Source organism: Nicotiana sylvestris, chromosome 4 (assembly GCF_000393655.2).
Source record: "Nicotiana sylvestris chromosome 4, ASM39365v2, whole genome shotgun sequence".
In the NCBI taxonomy this organism is placed as follows: Eukaryota; Viridiplantae; Streptophyta; class Magnoliopsida; order Solanales; family Solanaceae; genus Nicotiana; species Nicotiana sylvestris.
Window position 1 is genome coordinate 69,784,789 of NC_091060.1, and position 27,509 is coordinate 69,812,297.

The 27,509-nt window shown below is 33.5% G+C and overlaps 2 protein-coding genes across 8 annotated transcripts; one reads left to right on the forward strand and one right to left on the reverse strand.

Annotated features, from left to right (window-relative positions):
• Window positions 1-6,610: 6,610 nt before the first annotated feature.
• LOC104236864 (AMSH-like ubiquitin thioesterase 2) lies at window positions 6,611-23,005 on the forward strand. Of its 7 annotated transcripts, none has more exons than XM_070171982.1 (8): window positions 6,632-6,719; window positions 13,012-13,274; window positions 13,455-13,544; window positions 15,185-15,247; window positions 15,327-15,401; window positions 16,126-16,173; window positions 21,381-21,433; window positions 22,665-23,005. In XM_070171982.1, the coding sequence occupies exons 2-8, from the start codon at window positions 13,077-13,079 to the stop codon at window positions 22,666-22,668; spliced, it is 531 nt and encodes a 176-aa protein (XP_070028083.1). In that variant the 5' UTR covers window positions 6,632-6,719; window positions 13,012-13,076; the 3' UTR covers window positions 22,669-23,005. The 7 variants fall into 7 exon arrangements, with proteins under 7 accessions (XP_009789210.1, XP_009789225.1, XP_070028083.1 ...); XM_009790898.2 differs by having other exon boundaries at window positions 22,695-23,005; XM_070171980.1 differs by lacking the exon at window positions 6,632-6,719 and adding an exon at window positions 6,838-6,857 and having other exon boundaries at window positions 22,695-23,005.
• A 3,414-nt stretch (window positions 23,006-26,419) lies between these two features.
• LOC104236885 (uncharacterized) lies at window positions 26,420-27,295 on the reverse strand. Its single transcript, XM_009790936.2, has one exon. The coding sequence runs from the start codon at window positions 27,293-27,295 to the stop codon at window positions 26,420-26,422; it is 876 nt and encodes a 291-aa protein (XP_009789238.1).
• Between the last annotated feature and the right edge of the window lie 214 nt (window positions 27,296-27,509).

Below are 27,509 nucleotides of genomic sequence, written 5' to 3' on the forward strand. Positions count from 1 at the left end.
ATGGATGAACTTCCATGTCCGCATGCTTGGGCGGTTTTGAAGAACCAGTATTGCTCTTTTTACTACAAGAAGGATAAACTCCTTAGAACTTATGAATTTCCAGTAAATCCGATGTCAGATGAGAGTTTATGGGTAATCCCAATAGAGGTGATGGAAGATGTGGTCCTACCACCTAAAGGGAGGAGGAATGCAGGAAGGCCAAGAAAAGAAAGACTCAGACCTACTTCAGAAAAGAGTCTAAGAGGGCGTTTTCATGTTCTGTGTGTGGACAAGGTGGTCACAATAGAAAAATATGTAGAAATCGACCAAAATAAATAGTTGGAAACATAACACTTCCTATTACAGTTGTTGTCAGGTTGAGTAGTTAAGTTTCACAAACAATAGAGTTATAAATATTGAGTAGTTAAGTTTCACAAGCAATTAAGTATTGAAGGGTGAAGGGGCAGATTCACTATTCGTTAAGCTTTTGAACTGGAAACATCAGATTTGTCCATTATTTAAAGCCAAAAAATTTCAAAATTTCCTGAAATTATTCCATAGGTGCAGATAATTTTTGCTATTCCTCATCAAGTGCATGTGTATTTGTAAGCCTGTCATGCCATATGTTAAATTGTCCATCGCTGGTAACTGGGAAATGGGAGATTTGGTCTCCTTATATAATCTTGAATAATTATAGCTAGATTTTGAGGTTGCTTTAGACCAAGGCACATTCTCTTATGAAAATATTCATTAAAATGTAATTCATTCGCAGCCACTACGTGTAATGACTACCACAAATTACACAAAAATAAAAACATCTATAATATCCTTTAAGGTTATCTCACAAGTAGCAGAATATTACTTAGACAAAACTACGCAACAACTCCTGATACATAGAAAAACTACAGTAAAATGGAAAAAACAGAACTACTTTCTCGGTCGTCCCCTCTTCCTCTTCCTGAAAAGTCTCCATGTGATTTCATCACCACTAATTGCACCGGACTGCTGTCTTTTCCTTCCATAATCCCACAACAGAGATCCCCACCTGGTTCTCAATGTCAAAATTATCTTTTCAAATTTCCTTACCAAGGATGAAATACTCAGCAAAGCCAGCAACAAAAGCACCACAATCACTGTAATTAAAAAGAAACAAATCAGATTCAAATAGGTACACTAATAGTAAAATAGTAAAACAATTGAGATTAACCTACCATTTGATCTGGTGGGGCACATTATTAACCAGATTAATCTGCAAAGCATCAAAATGGGATTTATCGATATATGCACCATTGGTCCAATCAATGCCCTTCTTCTCGACATAAAAATCAAAACTCTTCAAGAAGTAAGGTATCAGAATTGCATAAGGTAATACACCATCCAAAGCAAGTCTATCATTAATAGCTCCACGATTAGAGTCATAGATATGGATGCACCTATCTATGAACGTAAACAACCCCAAAACCCAATGGCCCGATTTTGCTCTTCTGCGCTTCACATAGATAGGGAATAAGACATGGTCAACAGTGTGCCACAGTACATTTGCATCACAATAATATCCTCTAATGTACTCTTCTATCTCATGCCCTTCAGGAATCACTGAAGGATCTTCATTTACTTTGAAATCTTTATATAGGGAGTTGATTTTGTTACCAAAGGCAAAGTCTGTTGTAGTAAACCGCATGGCAACACTCGACCCATATTTTCCCCTCTTTCTCAAATAATAAAAGGACATCCAAGTGTTAAGATAAGAAATAAAATAGAACAACTATCACTACCGGATTTTTTAAATATAGAAATTTATACACTATTATACAGAGATATACATATTTATATAAGGTTATACAATCTTATACAATATTATACTGTGATTATACAAAGCTACGTATACACTATGGAGGTCTCAAACAATAAAGATATGCAACAAATAAAAAAGGCATTAGAACATAAATTGATTAAATACCGTGTCAATCAAAGGTCGGCCACAATATGCAAGTGAGTGAAACCAATCCTTCGTGGTCACATGACACGAGCCAAAAGTAAAAGCTTCTGCAAGCTTATTTACTTCATCGGGATATATATTTTTGTCACTTCAAATCACAAAAAATAAAAAGTAATCAGAACTACATTCATTGACAAGTATAAAATCAGAACATGAAAGATTAAAGAAAGTGAAGATACATTCGCCTCGTATACATCCCATAATCAACAAACGCGCAAAACTCTTTAGCCAATGGCGACAATGGATCAAAATCATCAATTTCGATCGTGAAAGGATGCTTGATATCAAAAATAAACTTGTGTGCCGATCCTGATGCTCCCGAATAAAAAACTGGCAAATATGGAGATTTGGCATATTTTCCTGGTATTTTCTGTCGAACTGACTGTTCAGGAGAAATGTAATCATCTTCTACGTCTATGATGGATTGTTTGTGAAGCACAATTTGGGACACCTGTAGCGCAGCTAAATCTTCATCACCAATGTCATCCCAAAATGTGTCACCCTTGACATCACCTGTTGCCCCTTAGATAGAGAAAATAAATAATAAAAAACTTTAAAAATGAAGAAAAGAAAAATCAGACAAAAAAAGATAAAATGTAGAACAAATACCATGATCAACACCATCAGTAACTCCCTCGTCAACTAGCACGTTATCTTGATTCACTTGATTGACAAAGTCAACAACAACATCATATTAATAGCCATCAAATTCGCCGAGACCAGATGTATTATCATCAGACATGCGCTGAGGAATCTAATAAAAAATAATAGAAAGAGAAGGCATGTTGAGTGATGATTCAGAGAATGTATAACTGTTGAGTGATTTGGTTTATCAGTAAACAATTACCTTAGAATAAGTAACATCCTCCCTCTTTTGCTTGTTTTCCTTCATATTCAAAAAACTGAACACTTTTTCAAAGGAAGAAACTACATAATTGCTGAGTGTCATCACTGTATCAGTCAACTACAAAAAAAGAAAAGCAAATCAACAACCATGTTTATAACAAAAAAACCATGTATATACAAAAAGTACTGATAAACTACAGAAAAGCTAAAGGTCCAGTACCTTTCCAACAGCACTCCTCAACTTCTCAACTTCAGCATTCAACAGATCAATGCGCACCAAAGGATCATAACTCGGGTTAGGCTGTCGATCCATATTCTGAGGAAAAGGTCGTTTAGACTGTTGTTCCGTATTCTGAGGATAATGTCATTTAGACTGTTGCTCCATATTCTGAGGACAAGGTGGAGATGCAGTGACAAAATCATTAGTGTGAAAGGCAGGCACCACAGGCACCTCCCCTGATGCAACATCATCGGTATTAACTTCAAAAAGCGTGTCGATGTTCAGAGTTGACATCTCTTTATGAGTAGGGGAAATGTTCCTATAGTTCAACTACAAGAAGAAAAACTGGATTACAATAGTAGAAAAATGAAATTGTGACATATTCATAAATATACATACAGAAAAACTGAAATCATATATGAAGAAGTATTATGGTACAAAATGGTTACCTTGTCGATACTACACATGATCACCCCGCCAGTCAAATCCGTATATATTGGAGTTTCAGTCACTTTCCAATTAAGAATGCGTGGCACATTTATTCCAACGCGAACAGCTAGATGCTTGTCAACCATAGAGCAACACTCAAAAAATCATATTTGTAATGCAAGTGGCAAACCTCCAAGCCTATACATTGTCAAATAGTCACATTGTCTGTCCCTCATTGTCCTTAAAACATCTTCAAATAACTTTTTTCCCCAAGCATACGTCTGATATTGACCACTTTCAATGATATCAAAATCATCTTTGTTGATACCATGATTATTGGCATCTGAGAATATGAAATGATGGACAAACACCATCAAGGCCATCTTGAACGCATCTTCGTTCGACTTCCAGTCCTTTTTCTTGAAGCGATCAAGAAGCTGCCCCCTCGTTATAGCCTTTTTCCATCTCCTGGAAAGTACTCTTTTAGCAATCTATTAACATTTGGTTTGTCATAGAAAGTGGTGTCGTCTTCTACACACTTCAAACCAGTGATAACAACAAACTCTCCAATGCCAAAATGCAGCAAACAACCATTAATTTTCACCCACAACTCCATTTCCCGTCCTGGGATGACTTCTCTCAATAATATACAATGAATAAGTTGATTTTGAATTTTAAATTGAGGGAGGTCCAAGAAGTACCCAAAAGAACTAGCACGAAACATTTGAAGCTGCGTGTCAGTCAAACATTGCTTCAAAATGCTCACAATATCAGTTTCAGTATGGGAACTAATCCTGTTGTGGAAATGATCAGTTGGTTGTATATAGAAGTCCTCAACCTTGCATATGGAAAAATTAACAAGAAATAGATCAGGAACAAAAACTATACTAAAAAGTTTTATAAAAATGTATAAATAAGTGTAGTAGTACTTGTATAAAGATGTATAAACACCTGTATAACTTTATATAAAATTGTATAAGCATGTATAATTTAATAGCAACACAGGGATACCTTCAACTTAGCTTTTCTCTCATTCAATTTGCAGCGAATAGCAAACCTTTGTTCTTTCGATATGCAATCAAGACCACTCTCACCATCGTCCTTGATCTTTCTCCTTTTCGGTTTAACATTGGGGCCTACATCATCTTCATTAACCAAATCAACTTTCAGCTTTCCTTTAATTTTTCAGGTCTCCTACTTTTCTTACTCCTTATTCTAACGATGTTAACCAGAGTAGGAGTATTACTTGTTTGCGAACGAGTCATTCGATTGCTCTCTTGTTGCAACTTTTTTGTAGGAGCAGGAGACTCAAAATCATCATCATCGGGAGCCTGGACATGCATATTCGCTTCAGAAGCAGGGGTTGAGGGCAAGTCCCTCGATGATTTAACTGGAGTGGGAGAATTCCTCGTTTGCGAACGAGTCATTCGACTGCTCTCTTGTTGCGAGTTTTTAGGAGGAGCAGGAGACTCAAAATCATTATCATCTGGCGCCTGGACATTTACATTAGCTTCAGAATCAGGGCTTGAGGGCAAGTCCCTCAATCGTTTCGCATAATCGAACTTAACGCCTTTTCCAGCAACCTTCATTTTGCTTTTAGAAGCAGGAATTTTTGAACGCATTGTCTACAATAAACCAAACAAACAAAGCTTTAACAAAAGTGAAGACAACTGAAGGAAAACACAAAAATCAAAATGTAACAAAACTCAAAAGTGAACCAAAAATAAAGGCCATGAACGCAAAACAAAGGCCAATTTTCCCAAATTGTAACAAAACTCAAAAAATAAAAAATTCTTTTCCCAAATTGTAACAAAACTCAAAAAATAAAAAAATCTACCATAAAATTCGAAATAACAAAGCATGCAAACTGAAAACATTAAGTTTAAGCCTAGAACTGAGATAGAAGGAACACAAAATCAAACGAAAAACACAACAACATTGTAAGAAAATAGGCATAATTAGAAAAGCAAAAAAAAAAAAAAAACTAAAAATAAAACAAAATTCAAAACCAAAACTATGGTAAAAGCATAAAATGAAACGAAAATTACCTGAAAATAAGATTGAAAGCTCGAAAAAGTACTTGAACCCAACAATGGAGGTCGGTTATCGTCGGCTCTGAGAAAGCGTGAGGAAGAGAAATAGAGAAATTGAAATTTAAAATATTAAAACCGTTGTTTTAAATTGTGGGCTACCGGGTGAAAACTAAATTTCATAACATATACAATCTAGGCTAAGCCAGGTAAGAGCTTCAAATATGAGCTATTTTCGAATGGGCTGTATGGCCCAAGTGAACTATGATGTAATTTTTTTTTTTTTTTTGGTAGCAAAAGTGTGAAAGTTTCAAATAAGGTTTAGCATTTTTATAAAATATAAGTAAGATGTGGGTAAAATAATTTAAATTATAATAATTAATATGAAATTAATACACATGCAACATGCGTATAGAAACCGTAGCAGAGTTATATGTACTCAAAGGGTGTCAACCGATGCATCTTCGTCAAAAAATAATATTGTATAGCTAGGTAATTTTTATTATGTATTTATATACACTATATATTGACACATCTTGGTTTTAGATTTATTTGTTTATATTTTGACTTATTTTAATGAAAATTATGGCTCCACTATCATACAAAATTACTTTAAAAGTTGAACGATAATGTTTTAACATTTTAATCTAACGCTACTCCTATGACGCTTTTATATAATGAAGAAAATACTAAAACATATTGAAGGAAGAACTATTAGAGTGGATCAAACCCCTAAATATGATTAACACAGTTATCATTTTAGAACTTGCAATCTTTTAATAATATATATGTTATTTTTAAAAGCATCTTTACTATTATAAGGAACATTCCCAATGCTTGTACACTAAGGGCTCGTTTGATACGCGAAACAAGAGATAATTAATCTTTAAATTAAATTTGAGATGAGTTTATTCCATATTTGGTTGAGACAAAATTGCATTATAATGAATCTCGAAATTAGTTATCCCAAAAATATAGTATTATTTTTATTTCCGAATAACTAATTTCGAAATAATTAATTTTGGAATAACTTATTTCCCGACTAAACACCTTCAGCACTAGTAACTCTAAACGGTACATATATTTGGGTCGGGCTGACTTAACGATCTTTTTCTTTTTCTTTTTCATGTCTTTCGGCGATGCTAAGATGAAAAGAAGCGAGAAAGCATAAAATACACAAAAATAAAGGAGAATTCACCTTCAACTTGCTTATCAGGTTCTTCTCTTCCATTCTTTATTTTGTTGTGTTTTATTTGGTCAAGTTATTTTATACTACTGTTTTCAGTTTGCTGAATAACGAAATAATTTTCCATGCCCAAGATTATTTAGCTGTTCTTCTATTGGACTGTGTTAAGTAGGTTATCAGCTATAACTCTTGAAAAGCCTTTGTATTTGGAGTAATAGTAACTCAGAGATAGTACTGATAATCAGGAATTAAAAATGAAATTTCGTGTATTTCCAGTTGATTTGCAGAACTGAGAGTAATAATGATGATGAGTTTGCTATCAATGTATTCCACCTTCCGTTGGATCATCATAGTAGGTGATCCGAATGTGAAGAAAAAAAAAGTTAGAAAAGAAAAGGTGGACTATTATGATTGGAATTAGGGATGGCAGTAGTCTGGGCGTGTTGGGCTTCTCGCAATAATTTCAATCCGCCCATCTTGCCCCGCATAGCATATTTTCATGTTTTCAATCCACCCGCCCCGCCAAATATTCCTTTTATTTATTTCACTTTGTCATTTTTTTTTGCTTTTCTATTATATTTATAAATATAATTGCCAATCTAAATTTTCATTTATGAACTGATGGTTTATCATAAAACTTTGGAGAGTACCCTTTGCTTTAGCTATTTTAAAGAGTTATCCCATTCTGTTGAAATCAATACTGGTCAATTATAAAAGCAGATTGGTTTCATGTTCCTCTGGATCAAGTGAAGTTCCCTCCAAGCAATGGTAAATAGGGATGGCAGGGGGGGGGGGGGAGGACAGGACGGAATGGGCCAGAGTGATTAAAATATTAACATAAAAGTTCACGCGCGAGCGTATGTTGGAGATCCAAGTCTATTAGACCTATCTTTTGAACTAAAACCTAAAAGGCTAAAAACAAAGTTTTCCCACCTGCGATTGCAAGTCTGCATGACTGCATTTCCCAACTCTCTCGACGAAGAAGCTCTTAAGAAGAAGCTTTAAAGTCTCATTCTCTCATCTCCGGTAATACTCTTAACTCTCTACCTTTTGCTTCTTTTATCCGTTTTTACTAAAACTTTCTTGGTTGTTTGATTCAAACTTAGCTTTGTTACTCAAATTTGCTTCTCATGGTAGATTTTAGATTTTCTTGATTAGGGTCTCTTCTTTTACAAAATATTTTTCAAAATATAATTTTCAAGAATCAGTGAAAGTGAAGTTATTGAAGAATTTAAGGCATGAAAGGTGGGGAAAAATTATTTGCTTGTTGAGTTTTAAGAATCTAATATAGTGGATGAATGAAGACCATTTTGTAATGATCTGATGCCTTTAAGAATGTTGCTTGTAGTACTGGGTGCCAGTTTCTGTTATAAAATTGATGATTTTAAGATTGTATTTTCGTTCTATTTGTAGGACAGTAGAAGTACTTTTTCCTTCTCTGTAAACTTTAAACTTGTTTCTGCTTATAGATAAGTATGGAGTTTCAAGATGAACTGTGTTCATCCTATAATACTTTTACCATTCAGAGTGACAGCAAGCCAATGAAACTACTAATGAATTTACTCAAACTAGAAAGAAAAAATTGACTTCTAGAGCATGACTACATTTTAGAGTGTGATGATTGATGATGTTTTCCTGGTGATTGTAAGTATTGTAATACTTGTATTAAAACAATTAGATAATATATGAGAAAATCATTCTTAGGTAATATTGGTTGATGTCCGAAAAAGCCAACTATGAAAGTGAGGGTGGTTGGGGCGGTGATGATGGTAACCAACAATGTTATTTCGATCAAGATTCAAGATGTTTCGCGTAGAGAACTTACACACACCATCAATTTGCATCTATTGTTAATTATGTTGGATTTATAAAGTTTGTTGCTAGTCTGTATCAATTGTTCAAATTAGTTTCAGAAAACACAACCAAGAATAATATTTTGAAGATTTTTGACGATATAAAAATAAAAAATTCTAAGTTATTGGAAAATTCACAAGTGGAATTGCAATAACAGTTGATACATGGATTTCATATAATAACTAAAAAAGATTTATGGCTATTACTTGACATTTTATTGATGTTCATGGAGGCTTCAAAGCCATATTCTAAGGTTTATTTATGTCCCTACCGCACATGATAATGATTTTTTGCGTAGTGCATTGCTTGATTATTTGTTTCAGTAGAATATGAAATGGAGAATATCAACTATTACAACTGATAATTCTAGTATAAATAATGTCATGATGAAAATATTATTAGATGAGAAACTTAGTAAAAGATATTTGCTATTGTTATGTCCAGTGTTTCACGAGCGTTGTGTTACGCACATCTTAAATTTGATTGTGCAAGAAGTGCAAAGGTGACAGAAAATAGTACTGGCAAAATGTGTGGAAGCGTCTTGTATTGGATTAGATCATTGGGCACAATTGAGAGATTGAAGAAGCCACACATTTGCTACACAGATATTATAACAAAAAGTTATTGTATGATTGACCTACTCGTTGAAACTCAATAAATCTAATATTGAGGACAACACTAGAGTATAAAGAGTTATTTAAGAAATTGAGTCTAATTGACACTAGTTATCAATGTTATTCAACGCAAAGACAATGGAGTGATAGATGTTTGTGATAAGTTGAGACTTTTCTTACCATATCACTAAATAATTTTTAGGAATTCCGTATCTAACTTTCAAGTCAATATGTTTCACAAATTTGTGTAAATATGCTATAATTGGAAGTTCAGGAAAAGAGTTTAAATCTTTTGATTAGCGTTATGACTTCAGTGATGTTGAAATTTAAGGAATCTTAGGATGATGTGCGTATTTTGATGGTGTAGCTGTTATCTTTGACCCAAGATATAAGATAAAGTTGGTGGAATTTTTTCTTCCATAAATTTATGATAAAGAAGCTTTAACTAAAGTTCAATAAGTTCAACCCACTGTTATGATCTCTTTTAAGAGTATAAGAGTAGATTATTTGCTTCAATGGGGTCATTTGAAGCATAGTTATAGTGAAGTCACTGACCTTATTGAGGGTGATCGACTGTCCGGTCTTGATAGATTTGTCGCTTCAAGTAAGGCTAACGTGGAGATAAGAACGGAGTTGGATTTGCATTTAGAAGAAAACCTGCTATCTCGAGCTCTATCATTTTATAGCTTAAGTTGGTGGAAGACAAACTGAGTGACAACAAACTGTATCAACATATTGTATTCTCTTCCTCTTCAAAGTAGTATACTGGTGAGACCACGTGAATCAGTTCTTCCTCCTCATCAAGTAATGTTGGACATGAAGCTTTATCGATCCTCAAAGTCTTTTCTGAAAAGAAAAATATATGATTCAATGTATCAAAATAGTATTAAAAACTAAAAATTATTAAGGTAAAAAGTCATTGGAAAAATTACATACTGTTTATTTCGTTTCATAACCAAATGCGAGCCCACATCAAAGCTTCCGAAGTAGTAGGATGAAGCCTACTGTGATGCAAACTAATCAACCTTCCACTAGTACTAAATATGCAACTGTAGACACAAGAATGGCTAAGAGGTAACGAGCAAACTTCTGTAAAGTAAGAAGTTTCAATATGTTTGTCGTCCACCAACTTAAATTATCAAATGTTATAGTTCGAGACAACATGCTTTCTTCTAAATACAAATCTAACTCCGATCTTCTCTTTACGTAAGTACTACTCAAAACGACAAATCTATCAAAGTTTGACCGTCCATCACTCTCAATAAGATTAGTTACTTCACTAGAACCATATGCTTCGATGACCCATCTGAGGAAGATAATCTACTCTTATACTGTTGAAAGAGATCATAGCAGTGAGTTCGAATTTCTTGGATCTTAATTGAAGCTTCTTCACTATGCATTTGTGGAAGAAAGAGCTCCACCAACTTCATCTTCTACCTTGGATCAAAGATAACGTTGTACCCATCAAAATAGTACGTCATCACAATAATTTTTATGTTTCACCATTTCCGACTCCATAGCACTAATCAAAGCATTAAAGCTCTTCTTTCGAGCTTCCAATTCTAGCTTAATTGTACAAACTTTTGAAAAATATTGACATAAAGTTGAATACTAAATTCCTGAAAATTGTTCAGTGATATGGTAAAAGTTTTAATTTATCACAAACATCTTCTGCATCACTCCATGGCCTTTTCGTTGGATAACATCGATAATTGGTGTCAGTTAGACTCAACTTCTTAGATACCTCTTTGTACTCTATGGATGTCCTCAACATTAGATATATTGAGTTTCAATGAGTTGGACAATCATACAACAACCTGTCACAAGAATTTTTTAGCAAACTTGCGGCGTTTTCAAACTTCTCAAATCTGCCCGATTGTCCAATCAAATACAAGATATTTTTATGCACTTTGCCAATACTATCTCCTATAACCTTTAGTCCTTCTAGCATAATCAAATTCTAGATGTGCGCAACCCAACACTTATGAAACATCGACCTATCAACAATAAATCTTTTTTACTAAGCTTCTCATCCAATAAGGTTTTCATCATGGCATTATCTGTACTAGAATTATCAATTTTGATAGTTGATATTCTCCATACCAGATTTCACTTAAACAAACAATTATGTAATGCACTATACAAACCAGCCTCCTTGAATCATCAATAAAATATTTGGTAGTAGCAATAAACTCTTTTTTGTTGCTAACTGAAGTTTACATATCAATTTTTGTTGCAACTCCACTTGTGATTTTTCCCATTAAATTAGAAATTCTTATTTCAGATTGTTAAAATCTTCAAAATGTCATTCTTGATTATGTTTCTTGCAACTATTTTGAACAATGTATGCGGACTAGCAATTAAATTTCTAAACCCCACATAAGCAACAATGCTCATGCAAAATGATGGCATTGGCAAGTTCTCTATGCGAAACATCTTGATCGAGAACTTTGTTAGCTACCATTATCACTATTCGAACGATCCTAACTCTCCAAGTTGACTTTTTGGGACATTAAGCAATACGATCTAACAAGGATTTTTGTCCTACATTTTATAGTTGTTTTAATACGAGTATTGCAGTACTGACCATCACCACTGTAAAATGTGTCCATGCTCTAGAAGTCAATTTCATCTTTCTAGTTTGAGTAACTTCATTGGCTTTAGGCCTTTGACTCCCACTTTCAATGCGAAAAGTACTAAGATGAACATATCGAATTTTGTTTGTCTTGAGACTACATACTTATCTATTAGCAGAGACAAGTTGATAGTTTGCAAAGAAGAAAAAGGTACCCCTTCTATCCAACGGATCGAACAAAAATTTAATCTCGAAATCATCAATTTTGTAACAAAAATGACATCCAATACTACATGCAACACTTATAAATGAATCACATAAAAAACAGTCTTTATTCATCCATTTAATCAGCTTAAGATTCACCAAGTAAATGATTATTTCCCCACCTTTCATGCCTTCTTCAATATATTCACTTTCACTTAATGTTGAAAATTATTTTTTGAAAAGAATTTTGTAGAAGAAGAGGCCGAGACTAAGAGAACCTAAAATCTACCATGAAAAATAAATTTGGGTAGCAAATCTAGATTTGAATTAGACAACCAAGAAAATTTCAGTAAAAATTTGAGAAAAGAACAAAGTAGAAAGTTAGAGTATTACCAAGGGATAGAGATGAGACTGTTTAAAGCTTCTTCGTCGGGAAACACAGTCATGCAGACTCGCAGGTGGCAAAACCTTGTTTTTAGCCTTTAGGTAAGATAGGCCTAATTAATCTTGGATCTCCAACCTGCACCCATTTGGATTTTATCTAAAAAAATATTTTAACCCGCCCTGCCCCCGCTTGCATTCTAATCAGCCCTGCCCCCACATCCCTCTTAACCTGCCCCGCTGCATTGCCGTCCCTAATTGGATTGTAAAAGGGGAAGAAATATGCAACATTCATTGTTAGACTCGGACGCTATATCTTGTACTCGACTAATCAAAGAGAAAATGATTCAATTGGTGCGATGAAAGAGCAAATTTTTTAAACCTTATCTACCTATAAGTATGAGCCCAATGTTCAAGTACCTTTATCTATGCGCTGAGTGGATACATGACTGTGCAAGAGGCCACTAAGGAATGCTGTCTTTGTTATATTATAGTTAATCCTTTTAAATATGTGGTTATATTTACTCTGGTGACTAATGGAGACCTGCTTGAAAAACAGAGTGAAAAGTCCAATCCTAAATGTTGTGGAAACCTTATCTGGGTTACACTTTTTCTATGGCTTGCTTTCTATATTGATCTGCTAATAGATTATACATAGTAGCATAAGCTTACTTCTGTTATTTAATGTTAATAGGTAACTTTTACAATGGTCAGCAAATCTGAGCACGCGTGACTTCTGGCTTGAATTCCTCGAAGTTCATGGCTGGTGGAGTATGTTGCCAGACTAATGTGCATACAGTTTCACAGACTGCTCCTTCTCCGGGAATCTCCTTGATACACACTTTGCCTGATGGAGCTGAAATCTCAAGTGTCTCAACTACTGATTCATCAAGCGGTCCTTCTAATTATTCTCGCAATGTGCTGGCAGCATCTGGACCTCTCAAAGATGTACATGTAGTAAGTAGTCAATAACTATGCCTTTTGAAATACAACTGAGTAACTTTGTCCAGCAGTAGCCTAAATACTTCGTTTCACTATTTTCATTCCCGTGTTACGAAAAATCCAGGGTGCCGTGCAGGGCATACAAGCTCATGTACAATAATAAATCCTGACAAGGTAACACTTTTTTTTCCTCAGCCAACAAGGTTGATGGAGAATTTTCTGGAAATTGCCAGCAACAACACTAAGAAGGATATAGAGACCTGTGGAGTTCTTGGTGCCATCCTTGTAAGATCACTAGTATTCACTTTGCTTTCTAGAATGATACTTTTAGAACATTGTTGAACAATGACTAGCTCCTATGGTGATGTCAGATCTTCTAAATTTTTTGTGCGTAATTTTTTCATTTGTATGACTGGTTATGAAAATTTTAAGCAATGTATTTTAAAGTGTCAAACCTGTAGATTTTAATAGACGTGTTCTAGAGCATTTGGTGTCAAATCTGTTCATGCATGTGTCATGGAAATTTGCTCCATTCGAAGTAGTAGTGATGCTTGAGCTGAAGATTACTGGAATTTCTCCATCTTTGCTTGATTATCTCATCCTTCCATTACGGATCCAAGCCAGATGAGCTCATTACTGTGCTCAATAAAACCGTATTGTGTTCTAACTCTGGTAAAATTATAGGGACAACACATCTTTTAACTCTTCTTTTGAAACTGAAAGTACAGCTATTGGCAAACTACCTTTATAGCAAGAAACTGGTTTCTGAGTCTTAACATATTTAAATACACCACATTATTTTTTCATTATAAATAATGCTTTTATCTTCTTTAGTTCCTTCACTAATATTCAAACTTTGAAGTTAAGGTCTTCAAGAGTATTTACCTGATCAATTCCTAGATATTCAGATCACCAATGCACTTTCTCCAAATCATCTGCTTTTCCGAAGTACTCAAGTACTAATGATGTTGGATTGTTGAGTGTGTAATTGTAATTGCTAATGCTAATCCATACAAGTTAAAGGGAGTGACAATAGAGATTATGTAGGAGATAAAGCACCCTGAGGCAAGTTTTCTGAGAGTAATCATCATATAATTCAAAAGAGGAAAGGAAGTTCTGGTAGACTAGCTAAATTGCCTAAAGCATGTGAGTTGCTTCACCTTAAAGGGAAAACAAGATATTTCTGATTGACTGGACTTCATCTAAAGTATATGTTGTGCAGTGATGAAGCTACAATTTACTCATTAGACCATTCTCCAAGCCAACCATAGTACTTTGATGTAAGACCGTTCTCCAAGCCAACCATAGTACTTTGATGTAAGACCATTCTCCAAGCCAACCATAGTACTTTAATGGTCTAATCAGTAAATTAGTAGTGGTGAGGAAGCTACAATTTACTCATTAGACCATGGAGATTGAGTTCCGTATTCTTGTTTGCCAAGCATGCCTTTCATCAAACTACTGTCTTGTGGCAATCTACGATAGATTATCCGAGTGTTGCCACATAATCTGCTCTACTTGGCATGAAATGGTGTTACTAGTTATTGTTCCATCTCTAAAACACCCTCAAATTTTGTAGTGATAACTTCTCGTGAAGTAGAAACTACAAAGATCATATGGTGGCTGTATTTTTTATCCTAATTTTCTATAAGAATCTCTTTGAGATGCCTTCTAGGACCATGTTCATTTGCCTGCAATTTTTTTATTTTTTATTTTGGGGCATCAACTGTGCATCTGTTTAATGGCACCTTCCTTCAAAGTTTTCTTCCTTTGTTTTTTCTTTTTGATAGTAAAATTATGTACCCATTTACTGGCACCTTCCGATAGACTTTTCTTCCCCTTTTGTTATAGAGAATGTTACAGCAGATTGAAACTGAATTCTCAATGAACTGACTTTTGGCTATTTTCGCCCTTAATTCATGCAGAAAGATGGAACCTTTTATATTACCTCTCTAATAATACCAAAACAAGAATCAACCTCCAATTCTGTAAGTAATTCAAAATCTGAAGATCCATGTCCAATTTGGTAAGAAGAACGGATTCTAACTTATTTGTAGTTACTGCTAGTGCCAGGCCCTACAAGAGGAGGAGATGTTTGCCATACTACATGAACAATCCCTCTTTCCAATTGGATGGATTCATGTAAATTCTCTTCTCTTTCTCAATTTCCTTTTATGTGTTTCCTGTTTATTTGGATGGAATTTCTCAATAGAAGACCTATTGCGATGCTTATTATTCTAAATCAAGGCAGAAATAATTGAAAGAGAGCTGAATTTTAAGTGATTTAATGCATTTGGAGCCAGACCTGTACATTACTTGTACTTGGAAAACATTCTGCAAATTCTGGTTTGTGTTTCTTTTATCTTCCACAAAATGGCATTCAAAAGTTTAAAGATCTGTTAATCTGTCTCATATGGGACTTTACGTTCTGTGACTTGAATAACATCGAGATAATTAAATATGTAAAACAATCCTGAGCTCCGATATTGTAGCATCTCCAGAGCATGTGCTAAAGCTATTGTTTCCTTCAATTCTGCACCACCAGTTAAGGTATCCACCGTGATATGTTTTGACAAGGATGATTTGTCTCTGTTAGCAGCTTCACTTTTAATAGTCTACAGGACACCTTAAATATGAACTGGCTAGATCTAATTGATTGTCAAGTTTAATATTCATATTTCCGTTATCCTTAAATAATCACTTAAATATATAATTGAAAATCAACTTTTTTTGCCGTTGGCTTCCTTCTTTGTGCTTTCCTCTGTTTAGTTCACATGTTTCAGCAATTAAATTGTTAAAGGGCATGTAACTCGGCATAACTTAACGTGTGACCGTTTATTTTTTTCTCCAAACGCATCCATCTCAGAGCTGTTTTATGTCATCGATCGATTTGCATACTCAATATTCGTATCAGGTACATTTACTCCTGATGGCTTTGTGCCTTTGTGCATTTCATTATTGGAGATAACTAGAATGTTGAAAACTTAATGGGACAAAATATTTCTGTTTATTTATGCAATATTGCAATTGGTAGAATGGAGTTACAGGTATAACTTGTGCAACAAGATATGAGGGAATACCTAGTAGTATATCTGTAATTATAAATACCTAGTGTGCCGGTCATGAAAGTGTCTCTTACAAATTAAATACTAAAATCATAAATTTAATGGAAGAAAAATGAAAAATACAAAAATAAAAATAAAAATTGACATAGATAAGTAAAATAAAGGTATAGGATTTAATCCCCACATTTAGTAAAAAATAATTGTTTCTAGCAAAGAAATGAAATTTTACGATAGAAACACACGATGTAGAACTAACATGCTAAAAAGCACAAAATGTGCCTAGTTTCCTGAAGAGAACTCCATGAGAATTCATCTATTTTGTGGTTTGCTTTATCCTCCATGATAGCTTTGTCATGCAAAATTAACTATATTAGTAAAATTAAACAACATGAAGGTCTCAAAAACCAAAATATATGCTAAGTTTTGTTCTTTGGAAGTTATGTATTCCATGAAGATAAGTACATTTCAGCATGTATTAAAGTACATCTTGATTTGATGGTGATTGAATAGATGTATATATGAACATGCATGTACGCTGAAAGAAAGTTTATGAGGCATCTCTAATATAGTTTAGAAAGTACCAAAAACCAGTATTCTAATCAAATAGTAATTAAATCTTCTGCTTTAATAGAAATATAATAACTCAAGTAATCATACAACAAAGTGTATCCTTGTCAAGTTGGTTACCAAAAGACAACAAGCTAAAAGCACATCAAATGAGAAAAGTGGCTTACTAATGTATTTCCAACTTGGATGTCTCTCTTCCTCCGTTAGCTCTAACATTCTCCATTTCACCAATTCCATACAATAATTAAAAAATAACGTTTATTCTGGAGGAGGATAAATTATAAGAATTTGTGAATATAATAGAAGAAACAACATCTAGTACGGGAAATTTGTTTGGGAAACTACAAGCTCAAAAGCTAGAAGTGCTAAATGACTAATTTTTATAGGATCATTACACGAAAAGTTGGATATGTAAGATTCAACTACTTCTAGTTAATAACTAGCATTCAAAATGATCTTTATCTTAGACAAACGAAAATCTGGTTAGGCAATCATATAAATCTGAGTTTCACATATATAATTGTTTACCAATAAAAAGGTTCTACTTTTCGGAAAAAAGTTCAATATATTTCCTTCAAATCTATGCATCTAACTTTGTTAGTAATCCAAATACAAGCTCAAATAAAAAGGGATGATGAAGTATGTGTCTTGCATGTAAATCTTCGTCATGTAAAGCGCAATAAAAGTTATAGAAGGTCTTATTATTTGCACAATAAAAAATCTCTGTTTAGTATCACCAATGACCAATCAGTGTTCTTCAGCTAGCAAATAACCACAAGTTTTCCTCTATTATTCATAGAATGGATGCCCCAATATCAATGATTATCTCAGTAAGATGAGCACAACAAACAATTAAATCAAAGTATTCGGTCTAGTATGCAGACACTCTGCCTATTAATTTTCTTTCACTAAACAAATAATTCCAAATATTTTCTTCTACTATCTATAAGATTGAATACCGCAACATTTTCAAACTTCTTACAGTTACACACTGTCATTTCCCCCCTAACAATTTCAAATCCAAAAGACAAACTTTTATGTCGGGTGCAGAAGTTGGCGAGATCCACAGGAATTGGAAACGACATGGAGCCTTTGAGAGTCATGATAGCTTTCTTCTTCATTATTCTTTTTTCCTTATCCTTTCTCGAGTCTTGTCGAATATTCTTCATCATCGATGGGAATAGAACTGCTGTGAAAGTCCATATTTGTCAATTGTCAATGATACCAACAACACATTACAACCAATGAAGGCCGGTCAAGTGGAAGTACCTTTGTCAGCATAAGAGCTCATATTTAAAGAGGAAGAGATGACAAATGAGTAAAGAAATTGGAGGATGATGAAGTAAAACGTAAAACTTGGCAATATATTTTAGGACTCTTGAGTAACGGTTGTGGCATTTAATAGTAACTTTTGGACTCTCTAGTAGCGGTTCCCCCGTTAGTAATGAAATTCGGAATTTGTCAAAAATAATTAAATGAAAAGAATGGGTAAAAGTGCAAGAAAAATGAGGAAAAAGATAAATTCTAGAACTTTAGGGATGAGGTGTAATAAAGAGATTTATGAAGTGACTTTTAAGCTTTTAAAAATTAAGTTGGATGAACAGAATGAAGCAAAAATATTCAAAAAAAGGAGACAAAATAAATAGGATCCTTGGCCTAGGTATTAAGCTACTGGTATTGATGAGTCTGAACATACACACGCTTAGATTATTGGCTCCCTCATAGTATTTGATACTTTACCTTAGTATTGTTCTCTTGTACTCGAAAATACATACGCTAAATTGTTGAAAAATACAAAAAGGAAGAAGGTTAAGAATTATTCAATTCACATTGAGAAAAAGAAGGAAAGGTTTAAGTAAAGCACATAGAATTCCGGTTCATGAAAATTGAAACCTCACCAGCTTTGACGAATTGCCTTATGGTGTTCCGTCTAGAAAACTTCGTTCATTTGTTCACTATTGAAACGGGAAGAGGTGCTAAAAGTGTAAACTATTGAGAAGAATATAATATTAATGAATGTAATGGATAAAGTTCGACTGGAGAATTTTCAAAAAGAACCGCTAGTGGCGAAGGAAAAAAAAATAGAAAAGGAGATTAAGATATTGCTAATGTCTTGAGGAAGAAGAAATAAAGTTAAAATTTTAACACATCAATAATCATCGGCAATAACAAATAAATTAAGTGTAATTGCATAAGTGAGGTATGTGGAAGATAGTATACATAGACTTTACACTAGAACACATCAATAATACTAAAATTAAATATACAAGATATATAAGAAGTTCAAAAGAATGACTCTTGGGGCTTTTCAAATAAAAAAGAATGAAAAAATTGACAAAAAACAAATTAAAGAGAAAAACAGAAATGTGTTTACTAAGTACGAATACGAAGATAAAGAGAAATTGGAAAGTATCTACTATAAAAAAATCATATACTTTATAGGAAAAAATAAATAGAAAGAAGTCAAAAAAAGAAAAATAATTAACTCTGCGATCAACGAAAGCCATCAAATAACAGAATCAATTAGCATGTTCCGTCTTATTTCCTACATTAAATCAACCAATCATCTCTATATCTCTTCTTTCTCTTATTATATAAATCTTCTTACCATTTTTATTTTTATTTTTTTTTATTTTTTCCTCTCTTCCTTTCCATCAGTACCATTTAATCAACCAGATAATTTCTTATATTCTCTTCTTCCTATTTTTTTCTGTAAAATTTCAAAATATTCTTCTTTATTTATTATATAAATCTTTTAACCATTTCAAAATGTCCAATACCCTTTTTCTATAAATTCAATGAACCCTTTTTTAAAAAGAAAAACAATTTCTCACAACAACATGCATGTGCCATAAAAAAGATCAAGAATCTACCAATAGTTCAATAAGAAAGTTTAAAGGAAAAAAATTAGCACCTGTAGTAGATGAACAAAATCTTCAAATTCAAATTTTCTAAACCCTGCTGTAATTTAATCTCCAAGGATTTGAAGTAAAAGAAACTGCCTTTCTCGTAATCTTGAACGTTGTGGTTTCTCCTCTTTCCAAACATCTCTTTTCTGGAAGAGTGGTATACTCTTTAATGAGGCATTAGCAAAATCTTGCTACTAATCGAAAAATGTTTTAAAACACACATTATCATTTGCAATGCATATGTAGTGGTCTAGAAAGCCAATTGAGAAACTTTAATACATTGATTAATAGTCGATCAGTTATAGATACTGGCGTAACGTTTCATTACTAAGGCGTCTTTTCAATTTTGCACCATTTCTTTATTAATTATTGCAACTGTTGGATTAAGAGAACAAACCGTGTTTTAAATTATAATAGAAAACTGAAACGAAAATAAATTGCAAATAAAGCAAAAAAAACAGGAAAAAAGATAAATAGCAATCCTCAACTATAGAGGATGCCACATCAGCTCTACTATTCCCAGAATTATATATATATATATATATATATAGACTAAGGAAACACTCCTTTTTCTAGCTTACATGCTCTCATTTCTAATTAAAACTGCATTTTTCTGAAACTGAAATCAGCATTCTTCCACCATTCTCGGAAAGACCGAAGAAAAAGGTAGGGAAACCAAAACTGTTTGCAAAACGGGATTTAGGAGGAATGGTAACTTTGGTTTTTGGCTAGTACAGGACCATAGAAATTGAAATCTGAATCTTTTGGATTTCACATGTTTGTGCTGCGCTTTTTTAAACTGAGAGATCAAGAAACTTTGCTTTTCAAATGAGCTTTTGGTTGTGCACTTAGTTACTTGTGAAACACTACTGTCGAATAAATGCAAGGTAGGGTGTCATTAATCCCTGTTATGAACTACTCCCTCTGTTTCAATTTATGTGTCTACATTACTATTTAGGGAGTCTACGAGGTTCATCTTGACCATGGGTTTCTTGAGTATTTTATAAGTATTTCGAAATATAAATTATTATGACTTATAGTACTTTGTATGTAGTTTCCTAATATGTAAATTTTATTAAAGACTTGAAAAATCTGTCTAATTTCATGGTGAAAATTAAGAACTTTGACTCTCGTACTCCGAATCAAGCCACATAAATTGAAATCGAGGGAGCATAATGTAGAATAGAAAATTTAAATGATATAAGTAGTCTAATCCTTCATTCTCGTTTCCATTTTTTGCTGTCCATCTGTCAGCTTAATAGTTAAACTTGTACGAACTTCAATTTGTAAGTATAGTAATTAACTTCAAATTTATTTATACCTATATCCATTTGGAATTGAACTTATCAGAAGGCCATTTCTTGTGTTAGATCATCCAATGATTATGCAAATGGTATCGGCTAAAGCATTATTTTCTTATCAAACCATGTTTAACATATTGCATTCACTTCATTACTTCCCTATGTTTTCCATTAAACTTATCTGAAATTATTGTGCTTCAATACACGTTGTCGTTCTGATTCTTCATTTATCTGCATGTTTTTTTCTCTCTGTATTTTCTCACTTTCTGATCGATTTAGGTCATGGTACCAGAGGCTATTGGAATTGTCATGGCTCCTATCGATAAATCAAGGTCATTTCTATATTCTTTCCTCAGTTTATATTTGCATATTTAGTATAAGAGTATTTGTCATGTTTGAGATGCTTCTTTTCCTTCAATTTTGGTGCATAGCTGTATAAGTGCTTTAAGTCATATCCATATTGGTAGAAAACTATGTTATTCATGAGAATTCCTCTGTCATCTGTATGGCTAAATGAGTCACTCTTATCAGATTTTAGGTTGGTGGGATGTATTAGGGAAAATAATATATCTATTAATTTTGGTATTATTAATCCCTTGTTTGGTACTCCCTCCGTTCTAGTTTATGTGAACCTATTTCCTTTTTGGTCCGTTCAAAAAAGAATGACCCCTTTCTAAATTTGGAAACGATTTAGCTTAAACTTATAATTCTACCCCTAATAAGAAGTTTTTATAACCACAAACATACTCTAGGGCCCTTTTTGACTTGTTTAGGATCACAAATTTTAAAAGTCCTCATTTTTTCTTAAATTACGTGCCCAGTCAAACAGGTTCACATAAATTGGAATGGAGGGAGTAGTATTTTTCAACTTATGTATAACTAATTCCTATATTAGTTATACACCCTATTCAGTAGTATTCTTATACATAGCAAACCATGGCATTAGCAATACCATAGTTTTTAATACATGGATAGGCATGTATAAAGACAAAACTACCCTTTCAAAATCTTTCGCGTCGGAGGGTATTTTGTAAACAAACAATTTTTAAAACAAATTATGCAATGCATGTTATTTTTAATACCAAACCAAACAGTGGATAAAAAAGCATAACTCATCTCAGTGTAATCCCAGCATTACTAATACACTCTAGTCATTACTATTCTTCTGCACCCTACCAAACAACACCTTGAAGATTCTACGAAAGCACTTAGGATCTATGAGTACTGCCTACTAGATTAACCTCATTTCTCATTAGACCATTTATTAATTGCAAAATACTTTAACAGGGAACTTCTAAATAAGAATCTACACATGCAGGTCATAATTCTTAGATAAATTATGGGAATTCATTACTTTAGGGAAAAGAAAAATAAGGGGCATTTGCTGCATTTTTTTGACTGTTTGCACCATTAAGCCACTTTTTGTATGGAGTTGAAATGTAATAGTCCTTGTGAAAGGTACTGATATGCCATGTAATTATTAGAAACAGTTAACAATAATTTGAAACACATAGATAGCCACAAAGTTGCTGATCTCTGACATAGTTATTATGGATCAAACAGTTAAGCTTATCTTCAAGTGCAATGTGTTAGGGCATATGGAATATTCCGGCTATCTGATGGTGGAATGAAAATCCTCAAGGACTGCCCTGAGAAGGGATTTCATCTTCATAAAGAACCAGTTGATGGGAGTCCTCTGTACGAGGATTGCTCCAGTGTCTATATTAATTCATGTCTACGATTAGAGATATTTGATTTACGATGACTGGATGAAGTAGCAGTAACATGTATTTATGCACAAGCTTTATCTTGTTGAAATAGGTAAACCGTCAAATCTTCTGCAGAAGTTGTAAATAAAATAATACTCCTTCTCCCCAATTTATGTCATACTCTTTTCTTTTTTAGTCGGCCTAAAAAATTATGTCACCTTTCCTTGTTTAGAAACAATTTATCTTTAGAATTCCTACTTTACCCTTAATTGATTTATAGTCACACAAATATTAATGCTTTGTTTAGACCACAAGTTCCAAAAGTTTTCATTTCTTTCTTTAAATGATTTATAGGGGCACATACTGCAAGCTCCTCTTCTCTTCTCACCTTATTTTATCTTATCATCTAGTATATTTTACTGGTGTTCTCTACAGTATTCTTTTTACTATTGCAACTTGTCCTTATCCTATGATTTTTGTTGTCACATTTCTTCTGGGGATATATAGATCAAATGTCAAAAGCAAGTAATGCTTCACAAGTTTTGCATTTTGTGCTTCACTACTTGTTTCTTCTGGTGGAATCTTTTGCCCTTTAATTTTGTTAGACCTTATTTTATTAAATAAATATCTTTTCAATGTCCAAGTCAGCTTGCGACTTTGATTAATTGACCAGAACCTAAATATTTCTTCCATCAATGCAAATGCTGGAAACTCTGCACATTATATAAATGTAATCTTTTACTATCAATGTATAAAACCTTTTCATTATCAGTGTATAGAACCTGAATTGCTATACGAGAAGATAAGGAATTCATTTGATGCTTCTGATTTCCGCAGACAAGTAATCTTCTGTCTCCTGCATTGCAACCTCTCTTTTTTGGGAGAAATTAAAAAATAACTAGATTTACAAGTGGTCGTTCAAAAATAGTCCAGTTTTAAAAGTAATCGAAATTTAGTCACTTTTCATGTAAAGATAAATCTGAGCGAAAACACTGTTCAAAACTCGAAAAATACGCCAATATATTATGCTGGAGTTCCAGCAAAGTATACCGGTCCAGTATAATATGCTGGAAGTTCATACACAAGTGCTCGAATCTCCAGTATATTATGTTGGAACTTTCCGTGTGTTGGAGTTCTAGCATAATATGCTGGAAGTTCATATACAGGTGCACCGAACTCCAGTATATTATGTTGGACCGGTCTCTGTTGCAGCAAAATAGTGACTATTTTTCATTGACTTGGTAAACGCTGGCGACCAGTCCGAAAACTGGCTAGACTGTGCTATTTTTACCTCTTTTTTGGTGTAAAGTTTTACCTGCCGAGTAAATGTCTTGTTGGGGGCGCTGTGGTTCGCTTTCTGTCTATGGTTGGCTCAAGCATACTTGCCCAATTAATATTTACATATGCCACGCCTAAATTCATTAAATGTATTGTCCTATCAGTGCAACTACTTTAGCTTCCAGGAACGTTTTTTATTTATTTAAGAATTCTTGGTTATATTCCTTTGTTTTCTTATGCTAAGAGAAGAAGTATATGATTTGAAGAAAAGTGTGTGCAGCCCATGTGCTTCGACATGTTCAACATTTTTTGATTAAGATCTGGAGGATGCTTCAGCGAATGACAGTTAGATTGACGACATGTTTTGCAAAGAATCGTCTCGTAACGGCTACCCGAAATTGATCGATTCAAACATCAAGACTATGATCAACTAGGTCATTTTAGTACTTGTTGAAATCGATTTGTTATCTTCTTGTTTTGGCACTCGAATACGATAACTTATTGAATGAAATAATCTAGACACACATGCACGTCTTGTTTGTTCAAACCAATAAAAGCATCACATGTATCAGTCTTTGTAAAGTTCGACTTAATTTACTAAAGTTCTGTTTGGTCTGTTATCCATGACAAGCCAATGCATCAAATGCGATGTTCTTGCGCCAAGTAGGAAATGATATATTTTCTTTTATTCTGTATCTTTATGTAACGTTCGTAACGCATCCAAGGGTGGAGTATGTCGACCTAATTTAGCTTTGGCGGTCAAATTAAATGATATCGTACAGTTTAAAGAGATATTTAATTTGCAACTCAAAGCAATTTTATTAATTGTTTAACTATGATAAAAGTATTATCAGATGCCAAATACCATGTAGCTTTTCTTCTTTTGTGTTTTCACTGCGTATTTGATATTTGCATTAAGGCTCGATTCAATTCAGATTCACAAAAAATTTCACATTGTGGATAGGACGGCCTAATCTTGTTGGCCTAAAGCCAAATCTTGATGGGAGGAAAAGTTTTTCTTTTTTAAAAAAATACTCCTTCCGTTTTAATTGATGTGAACTCATTTGACTGGATACGATGTTTAAGAAAAGAGAGAAGATTTTTGAACTTGTGGTGTAAAATGAGGCACATATATTTTGTGTGACTATAAATCATTGCATAAAAAAAAATTGTTGCCAAATAAGGAAATGAGTCATTTTTTTTTGCACAAACTAAAAAGGAAATAAATTTACATAAATTGAAACGGGGGAGTAATAATTTCCTATATAGTTTTATTTGAAGTTTACTTTTTTTTAACTTTTTTGACATGCAAAGTTATTACGTAATAATTTTTTATAATTGAATTCTTCTTATAATTCATTTTCAATTGATAGTATAAGTAATCTATTTAACTTTTTTTTTTTATTTTTGCGAGACATTATTGATCATATGTAAGGTTTTATCAATATTAATTTAACTGCAAATGCAAGTATGTAATTTATCGGCACATTATTCTATAAGAAATATAGAGATTTAAAAATTAATTAAGTCTCCCCCCCCCCAATATTTGAGGATCTAAAGCCCTTGCGTTTGCTGTCTTACCCTCGGGACGTCCTTGAGCACTCCCTAATAAAGACGACTTTATAGAATATTCAAATCGAGATGTTTAGGATGAATAAGTAATTACTACTCCACTACATGGCATTATTGGTTCCAAATTTAAATACCATGTAGCTATGTTGTGCATGTACATATAAGTTATGTAATTAAACTTCTTATTTTTTTCACATGAAGGCAAAAATGTTCGTTAAAATGTATAAGTAGAAGCATAAAATTAGTTTAAAAGAAAAAGAAGGTTTAATAGTTTATTACAATGTAAAAATTCTTTAACAATATCTGACAATCTAAGAGATAATCACATGCTATATTACAGTCCACAATAAATGAAACCAGTAACCATAAAAAAGAAGAAGATAAGTAGCATGGTAAAACAACTTCAAATACAAATAGTATAGAAACTGTATACAAGTGAAATCCCCGAAAATAAGAAAAAATCAAAAGAAAATGTATAACTAGCAAGTCATAGTCGTCTCAACCTATAGTTACAAAATACAAGGTTGAAGGGGAAATTCCAACTTCCAAACAGTCGTAAGAAGTCTGGTCTTTTCATAGAATTAAAACTAGAAAGTCGAATGAGTATTTACAAAAACCAACTTTCAACTCGTAGCCATTACTTAGACGCAAGCTTTGTGTCACGATCTAAGTAAGTCAAACTCAACATCATTAAAATAAAAATATTTCCACCAGTCAAAACGAATAAAAAATAAACTAACTTTGACTCATTCACCACCTTTAGAATGGGTGTACATTCCTGGTCAATCCACCATTCACATTAGTGAAAAACCCGACGAGCTCTGGCCGGTAAGGAAGATACGATCGTCGCCGTTCTTCATCTCTTGCTTTACTCCTCATATAAGCTTCATGTGCTAACACTGCTTCACTCTTCTTTACAACTTTCTTCTTCTTCTGCGTAATTACTTTCTTGACTTTAACCTCATCACTAACACTTGTCTCTTTCAGCTTCTCCAAAACCTTTTCTTCCTCTTCCTTCGACGTTGTTGTAGGATTATTCAAGAACACGAACGCATCTCTTCCGTCACTGTTACTCCGACGAATGAAATCTCGGAATCTCCAAAGTTTTGAAAACCCAGTGGAATTGCTCTTTTTACAACCCTCAGCTGGATTTGTATTTGCTTCGACCTTTTTTTTTGACCATTGACAGTACGGTCCTGAGATTTCTACATTCTCGTCGGGTGATGAGGAAGTTGTCGGAGGATTATTATCTTCTGTTTCGACGAAAACTTTGTTGACAGGTGGCTGTAAAGGTAGCCGATTTTTTAAATTGTTAAAGTCAATATCAGACAAGAGAAGATCTTTGTTGAACAATGGAAAAAATGGCCTGATTTGACCATTATCAAATGCTTCTTCTGCTGCTATCGGTGATGTGAGTACTCCACATATAAAAGAAAAATCTTCATCATTAGCATCAACAAGTTCAATCTCATGATGATCATCAATATCCTCTTCTTCTTCATCATCATCATCTAATTCTTCATATTTAGGTTCATCTTCTTGAATCAAATCATCCTCAGATGATTCTTCTTTTACTTTCAGCTCTTCGGTTAGTTTCTCTGTGCCCTCTAGAAAAATTGATATATCGGGCAGCATTTTTCTCGGAAGACCCAAAATAAAAAAACTGAATTTCACTTTGATTTTCCAGGGATCTACAGTAGTAGGGGGAGAGAATTGAAATAAGTAATCTTTAGTCGTATAGAAGGAGGAGGAGAGAGTTTGAATAATGCTAGGAAGGTTTTGAATTAAATGAGGGGTATATATTGGGTAGTTGAGGAGTGAGATGACGATATTGGTGGCATTAAAAAAG